General features: G+C 43.0%; 1 protein-coding gene across 2 annotated transcripts in view; it reads left to right on the forward strand.

The window, feature by feature from the left end:
* Nucleotides 1–1639, forward strand: part of Washc3 (WASH complex subunit 3) — a 39261-nt gene extending 37622 nt beyond the window's left edge. The window contains exon 7 of one of the 2 annotated variants that reach the window (XM_038315018.2): nucleotides 1364–1639. In XM_038315018.2, coding sequence (XP_038170946.1) covers nucleotides 1364–1448 — 85 coding nt within the window. In that variant the 3' untranslated portion in view covers nucleotides 1449–1639. The remainder of the gene's footprint in view (nucleotides 1–1363) is intronic. The other variant, XM_038315017.2, reaches the window with a different exon arrangement.
* The last annotated feature ends 9888 nt before the right edge of the window (nucleotides 1640–11527 follow it).

Raw genomic sequence — 11527 nt, forward strand, 5'->3', positions numbered from 1 at the left:
TAGCCTCAAAACAAACAGAAAAGCCAAATCTTAGCATAAATATTCCCAAAGATGTTAAAGACAACAAAAACTGAATCACCAGACACAAGAAAGCGTCGAGGATCCAAGGCGACGGAAGGACCTCTTCCTCGTGTTTGTGGTTCAGAAGAATTCATGTATTTAATGGCCACATTGCCCCCTGCAGTTTAAGTTTTGCTCCTTTCTAGATTTAACTCTGTCTACCTTTTTTGTTTGTTTGTTTGTTTGTTTTTGTTTTGGGAGACAGGCTTTCTCTGTGAATCTCTGGCTGTCCTGGAACTCACTCTGTAGATCAGACTGGCCTTGAACTCACAGAACACCCCTCCCAGCTATCTTTTAAATTTTTTTGTTTGCTTGTTTGTTGACAGAAGATCTTGCTGGGAAGGCCAGGTCATAAATTCATAGCAATCCTCCTGTCTCAGCCTCCCAAATACTGACATTATAAGCATGAATCACCCTACCCAGCCAACTCATTTCTTAAATAGCACTTATTTTAGAGAAATGTGTACATTGCTTTGTGTGCTTGGGTTGTCATAGATACTAATTGAATTTTGATGCAGTCTTGAAATAATCCCCTGTACTCATTTTCCCCCATAAAACTAACAAAAAAATGGGAGACAGGCACACTGGCGCACTCCTTCAATCCTAGACCTGGGAGATAGAGGCTGGCAGATATCTGTGAATTTGAGGCCAGCTTGGTCTATATCATGAGTTTCAGAGCTGCATGGTGAGACCCTGTCTTGGAAAAAAAAAAATGGAGATATTAGAAATTAACCATATAGCAGGGTGAAACCTAATGGGGGGAATACACTCTAGAGAAAACCCAAGAACAAAAACTAAGTGAAAACACCCCGTGGACATTAAGAGCCTGCTCTGACCACGCTGCACCCCTCCCCACAACGCTCCCACATGACCTCTGCTTCTTAGCCGTTCTCCAGCTCCTGCTTCTGGGTTCCCAGAGCTTCCGTTTGTCTTTCCATTCCTCACGTTCCCATCTGTGCCTCAGTGTGCACTCGAGGCTGCAGGGACTCAACGCCGGGCATGCCAGCCTGTCCACGTCGCATCTCTGTCTCCATGGCACTGCGACGCAGAGTGCTGAAGGCACAGCCCGGGGAGGGCTGGCCGGAGAGCTGTGGCCCCAGCGGAGCTGGAGCAGTTCATCCCCACTGGCCTGCGGAAGTCAGAGGGAGCTCGCTGGGGCGCAGTACCGGAGGGTCCTGTACACGCGCAGACCCGGCAGGTTTATTAGCAACAGTACTGCACGATGAACCTAACTCAGTTTGTAAGCTTGTCTTCGGTTGGGAAAATCTTTAAATCCCGCCTCCCCCCCCCCTTTTTTTTCCAGGAAGCCAGATGCTCCAGTGCCCAATGGTGCAACTGAAAAAGCCATAGAAGAAAGTTCAGACAGTGACTCTTCTTTCAGCGACTGAGTTGAACTATGGATGAGGATCACAAAAATGTGCGAATGTTTAGTCAGTGGAAGAGTCTGAACGCCACGCTTAGTGACAGTGTCATCCAGTGGCCACGCACCTACCCCAGCCTTCTTCTGTTAAAAAAAATAAAGCGTTTATAAGCTTCCATTATTCTTTGTTAACCAAATAAAATGCTCTAATTAAAAGCAGAACTATCTAAATTGCTACAAGTGCTACAAACCCTAAGGTGATTTAATAAACATTCTAAGAGGCAGTTGGTTAGAACTGAGGTCCCGAGGCAATTTCTAGAGCCCATTGGGAAAAGAGTGGCTTGCAAGGACAGTAGCTGCCCCTGCGCTTCTGGGATGCACTTTTCTATGGGAAAACGAGCTTCCCAAGCCGTGAAGATGATCGTGAAACTGTAACCAGAATGAAATACCTGGATAATGGTTGCTGTGGGTAAATATGAGCTCAGAACTATTTACTACAGGTGTTAGTGGAACCAGAAGTAGGGAATACAGTACTCAGGACAGATAAAGACATTTGACTTGGGGTGCCATGGACTGCCCAGACTGCCTGAATTTCATGTTATCTACTCTCATCTCCAAGACTTCAAAGAGGATATCGAGCCATGCTCTTGAAAGACAAGCTGTAGTTTCTGTCATCGCAGCTGAACCCAAGCTGACAGGTGTTGGCTTTTTTCTCTACCAGCCGTTTTAGAAGAACGACTACCAACCACGGGGGATCCTGAACAAACTCAAGCTATTGTGTGCGGAACTAGTGTATATTTGTCAAAATCCATAGAACTGCCCAGCATAGCGGATCTCAATATAATCTGTAGATTAGTTAAAAATAATACATTAATATTGGTTTATTAATTTAACAAATGTATCACTAAAGCAAGATCTTAAAAATATGGGAAGCTGTGATGAGGCGTGAGGTGAATTTATAGGTCTGTGTATACTAACCCTATACATTTTAGATTGTGCTAAAATAAAATCTGTTGGCTAATGATTCATTCAAGTAGCATTTATCCCACAAATACAAGAACAGATTCCACTTGAAAATCAGCCGATACTTTATCATTTTAACAACCGAGCTGGGAGCTTCCTTCTGTGACAGAGGGCTTGCCTAGCATCCTGGTACCCGGCACAAATGAGCCAAACAATGAAATGCAAGGCTCAATAGGCCCAGAAATATTGGTGTTCAGCTTCGTGTGTATTGAAGATTCTGGCTGCCACAGGAAGGCAGGAGAAGGAGGAGATGTAGACTGTGAAGAAGAAAGATGAAGTTATTAATCCTTTAGGATGTCCATTGTAAGAAAAACAAACAACTCTACTGAAACCCAGACAAGTTTAACAGGATTGTAGAACACAACAATCAATAGCAAACTCAACCAGGACCATCCATCCCAGCACCTCTCTTGAGCCTTGGGAAAGTACGGATAGCTTTAAGCCTAAGGGATGTGTGGAGAGAGAGAGAAAGAGAGAGAGAGAGAGAGAGAGAGAGAGAGAGAGAGAGAGAGCATAATTTTTGAGAAGGCAAGAGAGCTATTAATATTAGACACCAGCCAGGCAGGGGTCAAAAGGACAAAATAACGTGAATAGGTTTCCATGGAAAAATAACTACTGTAAGATGAAATGCTATGAATACATGTCCTTGATTATCTCCGCCAGGTCCATAGTGTAACCTGCTATGAGCTGATTCTTCCAAATATCTGTCTCAAGTCTAGACTCCCATCCCCAAGCTCCATCTCATGTACAGGCCCCTCCCCCAAGCTCCAGCTGTGCTGATCTCTTTTAATCCTGAACAGATTCACCTGGACAAGCAAAGTACTCCCAAGTAAAATTCCCAGCTGCAATGATTTCTCTTAAACCTATTGTTTACTCTGTTGAGTTCAGTAATTTATGTCTAATCAGCAGAGCCTTAAATTCTTTTTCCTTCCATACCATAGCCCCCTACACATACACGAGAAATCCTTTTAGCAATAATTTTAATTATAAATATTAATTATAAATAGTCAATTTCTTTCTGCTGCTTTGATAAAAATACTCTGACAAAACCTAACTTTTAAATGATCTATTTCAGTCTACAGTTCCTTGTGACAGGCAGGCCCAGAAGCAGGAGCAGGAAACGGATCTCCACTGCAAACAAGTGGCAGGCAGAGTAAGAGAACTAGAGTTGGATAGAGTTGGGAGGAGCCTAGAAACACTCAAAGCCACCTCCCGGTGATGTACTTCCTCCAGCAGAGCCTCCCCCAAACAGTGCTACCAGCCAGGGATCAAGTGTTCAAATGCACGAGCCTCTGGGACCATTACTACAGCAAAGGTGTGGCAAAAGATGAGTCCAGCTCTCGCTGGCAGGAGTAAAACTGGTGCAGCCACCATGGAAATCATTCTGGGGGCTCCGCAAAAAAGTTAAAAACAGAAGAGTGATTGGAATAGGCTGTACCGCTCCCGAGTGCATGCCTGACTTTCCTAGTTTGCACCCTCTGACGCTACGTTAAAACACTGACCACTGGGGAGGAACAGGTTTAATTTGAATGAAATGAAGCTGGAGAGATGGCTCAGCGGTTAAGAGCACTGCCTGCTCTTCCAAAGGTCCTGAGTTCAGTTCCCAGCACCCACATGGTGGCTCACAATCATCTGTAATGAGATTTGGTGCCCTCTAGAGAAAGAGATCTGGTCAGTCATCCTTGTGAATTTAGACCATGAAGCCCAATACAGACAAGTTCGACAGACCCTCCACACACGGGCTGCCCATGCATGCTTCAGCATTGCTAGGGCGTATATTCCATTCATTTTCAGGTTTAATTTAGCTTACTCTTTGAAGTAACAGGACAGCAATGAGGGAAGTCAGGACAGGAATTCAAGCAGGAACCCTAAGACATGAACTGAAGCTAAACCACAGAACACAGCTTCTTCTGGCTTCCTTCCCCTCCATCGCTCAACCGCCTTCCTCACACAGCCCAGGCCCGCCCACCCAGGGCTGGCCTCTCCCCACAGAAGGCTGGGACCTCTCATGTCAATTAGCAATTAAGACATTTCCCCACAGACACTTCAGCAGGTTTGGGGATGTTCTATCTGGTTATATGATTTTAATTGGTTTGGTCTTTTACTGGAATGACTGTTGAGTTACTTGGGCCTAATTGCCTGGTTTTGAAACTTACAAGTTTTGTGGTTGGAGCCGTCTTTTAGGTTAGGGATTATTTGGCGTGACTAGTTCCATCTCTTGAGGGCGCTGCTCATGTGTGAGGAAGGCTTTCTCTAGCCCATGGGAACATGCAGGATACCACCCTATGTGCACTGGGGATGCCCCAATGGCTCCTTTCATGATTTCTTTTCTAGCTTTGATAGTTTGCTCACACCCATGTGCTAACTACAATTTAGCTAAAGACCCAAGGACACTCTCTGTTGGTCTCTAGTTCTGCTTCCCCTCTCTTGTACTCTGGTCCCTGACTTCCATTACTTTGGTATCTTTATACTCTGAACTCTGCTCAACTCAGGGACATTGTCAAGGGTCCTGACTTCCTCTTTCCTGTGTAGGCAGTGTCCTGGAAGAGTCACCATCCCTCAGAGTTTGTGGGGGGATCACTGGCCTGGGCCGCCTGCTTTGCAATGGCCAAAGCGCGGCACCTGAGAGAGTTCACCTTTTAAAGAAGAGATGAGTTTTGTTCCTCTTACTCGGTCATAGCAGCAGCAAGCATTGGACAGGATGGAACTGGAGTTACAGACAGCTAGGAGTTGCCACATTGTTGCTGGGGATGGAAACCCCATCCTATGTAAGAGCAGCAGGCACACTTAACCACTGAGCCATCCCTCCAGCTCTCGATGCATGGCTTTAATTAGACTTTTAGTGTAATTGCAACCTTGGCCTTTTCAGTTAAGCTGGCACTTAGACTAGGGCTTTGTACGTTGTAGGTGTTCAACGGTTATTGAATTAATGAGGCTCCATTTCCTCCCCTTTGTCAATGAACATTTCATACGCCATGAACATTATCTATTCTCGTTCTCTCTTCCAAAATATGAACTCTTCTTTAATATTCATCATGCCATGGTCAATATATTACCATATATCCTGTAACTGAATCTCGATGTAGATCAGTTCCCAGTTTTCGGAGAAACCGCCATATCGATTTCTAGTTTGCACTCCCAGCAGCAGTGGAGGAGTGCTCCCCTTTTCCACATCGTCATAGCATGAGCTGCCATTTGTGTTATTGATTTAGCCATTCTGACTGGCGTAAGATGGAATCTCAAAGTTTGACTGGCATTTCCTTGATGACTAAGAATTTTGAGAGTCCTCTTTTGAAAATTCTCTGTTTAGATCTGTACTCCATTTTAAATGGGTTATTCTCTTGATATCTAGGGTTTTTTTTTTTTTTAGTTCCTTACATAGATATTAACCTTCTATCAGATGTGTGGCTTGTAAAATATTTCCCCCTTCTGTAGGCCGCCACTCTGTCCAAATGATGTTGCCAATTGCCTTACAGTTTCTCACTTTCCTGCGACTCCGTGTGTTAATTGTTGATCTTGGTGCCTGTGTCAACAGTGTTCTCCCCAGGAGGTCGTCTCCTGGGCCAGGGCATCCAAAGCTCTCCCACACTTTCTCTTCTCTCGGGTTCAGCGTATCTGGTTTTAGGTCTTTGTTCCGCTTGCACTTGAGTTTTGTGCAGGGTGACAGATATAAATCTGTAGTGACATTCTATTTATGTTCATAAATAAAGCTTTCCTGAGGATCAGAGTGCAGAGCTAAGCCACTGGGGGCCAGGGAGTGGTGGCGCACATCTTTAATTCCAGGACTCGGGAGGCAGAGGCAGATGGATCTCTGTGAGTTCAAGGCCACCCTGATCTACACGAAATCGATCCAGAAACAGATCCAGGTGGTGGTGGCTCACACCTTTATTCCCAGTGTTTGGGAGCACACACCTTTCATCCCAGCTCTAGGGAGGTGAAGATAGGAGCCATAAGGCAGGGCAGAGGGATGAGTATAAAGGAGAGACAGGAATATGGTAAAGGACAATTAATAAAAACTCAGAGAGAGAAATTGGGGTTCAACCTGAAGGTCAGAAAAGCAAAACAGCCAGCCACTGGCTCTTACCTCTACCTTAGTCTGAAATGGCGATCCTGCCTCCAGGAATCTCAGAATGAGACTGAACCTGAGAGCTGTCTCCTCCCGTTTTATAATCCTCTCTAGTTCTGGGATTAAAGGCGTGCACCACTACCGCCTGGTTTCTATGGCAAGCTAGTGTGGCTACTGAGATTAAAGGTGTGTATCGTTGCTACCTGGTCTGTAAGGCTAACCAGTGTGGCTGTTTTACTTTTCTGATGCTCAGGCAAGTTTTATTTATTAAAATACAACTAAAATGCACTGGAGTGTGGAGTCTGAGGTCTGGTGGAGACACACAGTGCAGTCTGGGCAGTCTGAGGATCGCCCCTTCAGTCTGAGCATTGGTAGAGATAAAAGGTCTCTCTAGTGGCTTACTGCTCTGCTTCTCTGATCTTTAACCCCTATATCTGTCTCTGGGTTTTTATTATTCATGCTATGTGAATCTATTTACTTTCTTCTACACGCAGACATCCAGTTTGATCAGTATCACTTGTTAAAGATGCTGTCTTTTTTCCAGGCTATACATCTGGCTTTTTTTCCCCTCAAAAATCATATGTTCATAAGTGTGTGGATTTACATCTGGGTCTTCAGTTAGATTCCATAGGCCAACATGTCTTTTTTTATGCCATAACCACGCTAGTTATTACTATAACTTTATAGTACAATTTGAGGAAAGGGATGGCAATGCCTCCAGAGTTCTTTTGTTGTTCAGGATTATTTTATATATCCTGGTTTTTGTGTTTCCATATAAAGCTGAAAACTATCCTTGCAAGATATGTGAAGAATTGTATTGGAATTTTCATGGGGATTGAATTGACTCTGTAGATTGCTTTTGATAGGAAGGTCATCTTTTTATTTTATTTATTTATTTATTTATTTATTTATTTATTTATTTATTTATTTTGATTTTTTGAGACAGGGTTTCTCTGTGTAGCTTTGGAACTGGTCCTGGTACTAGCTCTTGTAGACCAGGCTGACCTGGAACTCAGAGATCCACCTGCCTCTGCCTCTCGGGTGCTGGGATTAAAGGCATGCGCCACCACCTCTTGGCAGGAGGATCATTTTTACTATATCCATTCTATCAGTCCATGACCATGAGAGATCTTTCCATCTTCTGATCTCTTCTCCAACCTCTTAATGTTTTTTTTTCATACAAACCTTTCATTTGCTTGGTTAGAGTTACTCCAGGATATTTAGTATTCTTTGAGGCTAATGGGAAAAGTGTTGTTTCCCTAATTTCTTTCTCAGGCTATTTGTCACTTGTATAGAGGAAGGCTACAGATTTGGGGTGTTGATTTTGTAGCCAGCTACTCTGCTGAAAGTGTTTATCAGCTGTACGGGTTTCCCAGTAGAAATCTTAGGTCACTTATGTATACTATCATATCATCTGCAAACAAAGATACTTAGATTTCTTCCCTTCCGTTGTGTATCCCCTTGATATCCTTCAGTCGTATGAGTAGCTAGTGCTATAGCTAGCAATCCCAGTACTGTGTTGAATATAGGTGTGGAGAAAGGGGGGCAACTGTGTGGCCTGTTCCTGATCTTTGCAGACTTGAGTTTCTCTTCGCTTAAGTAGATGTTGGCCATGAACTTTTACTGTAAACCGCACCTCTTAGGTTGATGCATGTCAGCTGTATCCTTATACCTCCAGGAGTTTTTAAATAGTGATTTAGGTATTTTAGGAATATCGATGTTGTGTCTGCATGTATGTCTGCACACAATAAGAGGGCCTCTGGTACCGTGGTACCAGAGGTACAGATGGCTGTAAACAGTCTTGTGGGTGCTGGGAGTTAAACTCAAGACCTCTGGAAGGTCAGCCAGTGCTCTTAACTGCTGAGCCACCACTCCAGCCCCCTCTCCTGAATGTTCATCATTAAGGGGTGTTGGATTTTTTTTTCTCAAGGCCTTTTCTGCATCTAATGAGATAATCATGATGTTTTTGTCTTTCAGTCTGTTTATATGGTGGATTATATTTTTGATTAGCATATGTTTAACCATCCCTGAATCTTTGGGATGAAGCCTGCTTGATCATGTGGATAATTTTTTTCATGTGTTCCTGGAATTACTTTGCAAGTATTTTATTAAGATTTTTTTGGCTCTTTTGTTTATTAGGGAAATTGGTCTGTAATTCTCTTTCTTTGTTGAGTCTTTATGTGGTTTGGGTATCAGAGTAACTGTGGCCTCATAAAACAAATTGGGCAATGTTTCTTTTGTTTCTATTTTGTGGAATAATTTGAGGAGAATTGGCATTAACTATTCTTTGAAAGTCTGGTAGAACTCTGTGCTAAAATCATCTGGCCCTGGGCTTTTTTCAGTTAGAAGACTTTTAATGACTGCCTTGATTTCACTAGAGGTTGCAGGTCTGTTTATATTGCTTATCTGATCTTGATTTAACTTGGAAAGTGATATTTCTAAAATAAAAAAACCCTCTTTCTTTTAGAGTTTCCAATTTAGGGGGATACAGTTTTTAAAGTATCTTCTATGAATCTCTGGGTTTTCTGGTTTCTATTGTTATATCCTCTTTTTCATCTCTAATTTTGTTAATTCTGATGTTCTTTCTCTTCCCTTTAGTTAATTTGGGTAAATGTTTGTCAGTCTTACTGATTTTCCCAAAGAACAAACTGTTTCATTGATTCTTTGTATTATTTTTGTGTGTCTGTTTGTTTGTTTCCATTTTATTGAATTCTCCCTGTGTTTGATTATTTCTTAATGTCTACTCCTTTTAGGTATAATTTATCCTTTTTGTTCTAGAGCTTTCCAGTGTGCTGTTAAATTACTTGTGTGAGATCGCTCCAATTTTTTTTATATAGGCATTTAGTACTATGAGCTTGCCTCTCAGAACAGCCTTCATTGTGTTCCATAAGTGTGGCTATGTTGTGTATTTGTTTTCATCAATTCTAAGAAGTCTTTGATTTCTTTCTTGATTCATTTTTCATTAAGTAGATAGTTTCTCAGTTTCCATGAGTTTGTAGGCTTTCTGTTGTTTCTGTTGTTGACATCCAGCATTAATTTGTGGGGCTCAGATAGGATACAAACTATTCCAACTTTCTTGTATCTATTGAGACTGGTTTTATGTATGAGAATGTGTCAGTCTTGGAGAAGGTTCCATAAGGTGCCGAGAAGGTATAGTCTTTGTGTCCAGGTGAAAAGGTCTGTGAAGGTGTCAGGCCCATTTAGTTTATGGCATTATTTAGCTCTAGTATTTCTCGGTTTAGTTTTGTCTGGACGACCTGTTTCTTGGCAAGAGTTGAGCACTAAGGCTCCCACTGTCCGTGTGTGAGGGTTAATGAATGCACCAATAAGCTGGAGTAGTGTTTATTTTATAAACTTGGGCCCCGTTGTGTTAGGTGTATAGATGTTAAGAATGGCAATGCCCTCTTGATGGATTTTTTTCCTTCGATGAGTATGTAGTGTCCCTCCCTATCTCTTCTGATTGGTTTGGGGGTTGAAGTCTGTTTTGTTGGATATTAAAATGGCTATACTAGTTTGTTTCTTAACTCCATTTGCTTGGAATATTGCATACTTGATGTTAAGGTGTGTTTCCTGGATGCAGCAAAGGATGGATCCTGTTTCTACATCAATTCTGTTTTGTTCCTTGGTTTCAGATGCCCTCTCTGATTCGTAGGAGGGTGTGGTGTCCGTGTGTTGCCTGGCAGGGAATGCTCCTGGGATCCTGCCAAGTACTGCCACTCGGGATTTCTGGGTGAAATGTGTCTCTATAAAGTAGGAGCTGACCTTCAGAAATAGGCATGGGATGGGGGTGGTGGTGAGTCTACAGGAGAGAGGGAAACGGGGTGTTCCACCAGTCTCTGCTCAGTTTGCTGAGAATAGGGACAGAGAGAGGAAGGGTCACACGGGAGGTCTGCTGCCGATCTGAGGATGAGACTGGGTGTCGGGTTTAGAGTAGAGGAGTGAGCACGAAGACCTAAGGCTTTTGATTCTTGTTGAAGATCTACTTGTTTCCCGGAGAATGCCTGGTGGAGTTAGGAGCTGAGATGAAGAGGTGAGCCCCGGAAGGAAGGATAGGTGGGAAGATTTGCATGAGCCACTGGAGATGGGGCTGGGGGGAGGCACAGCAAATGTGAGAATGCAGGATTGAATTTGGAGGCAAGGAGGGAGGGGAGGTGAAGACCTCTGTTTATTCACCTGCTTCCTTGGCTGGGTTACTGATTGTCTTTATATGTGGTCTTGCTATGTATCTCTGACTGGCTTGATGCTACACAGCTCATGTTAGTCTTGAACTCATAGGAGACCTCTTTTCTCAGCTTCCTGAATGCTGGAATGACAGACAGGTCTATAGCAGCAGGAGGGGGTTTACCGCTATGTTTGAAATGGAGCATGTAGGCTGATTTTTTTTTTTCATCAGGACCACTGACTCCCCAGTAATGACATGGAGAGTTATTATTAATTATAAAAGCTCGGCCAATAGCTTAGGCTTGTTTCTAACTAGCTCTTAGAACTTAAACTAACCCATTTCTATTAATTTACTTTCTGCCTCGTGGCTTTATTACCTTTACTCTGTACTGCCCATGCTGCTTCCTCTGAGTGCTGGCATCTCCTTCTTCTTCCCAACATTCTCTCTGCCCCCCAAATCCTGTCTAGCTATGGATCACTGAGTTATTTATTAAACCAATCACAGTGAAATATCTTCACACATTGTGAAGGTATTTTCCGCAACAGGGGCCATCCCTAAAGTAGTGTTTTACAACGATAAACCTTGGACTAGTGAATCTCGGTCCTTAAGAACCACAGTGTGCCGGCATCACATAAGAGCCCCAGACAGACTCCTGGAGTTTATCGTTAGCAAGATGGGTTAATCCTGAAAGCTTGGGGGAACTTCTTTTTGGTTTTGGTTCACCATCAAGACAAAGTTAAAGCACATGGTCTGTATTCTCCTTCCTCTGAGACATCCGTTGCTATGTAAACATATTCTTCTAGAGGGCTCTTCCAGTCCTGTATAGAAGAATCATATGTTTCTCTAAGTGCTGTCT

Source organism: Arvicola amphibius, chromosome 17 (assembly GCF_903992535.2).
Source record: "Arvicola amphibius chromosome 17, mArvAmp1.2, whole genome shotgun sequence".
NCBI lineage: Eukaryota > Metazoa > Chordata > Mammalia > Rodentia > Cricetidae > Arvicola > Arvicola amphibius.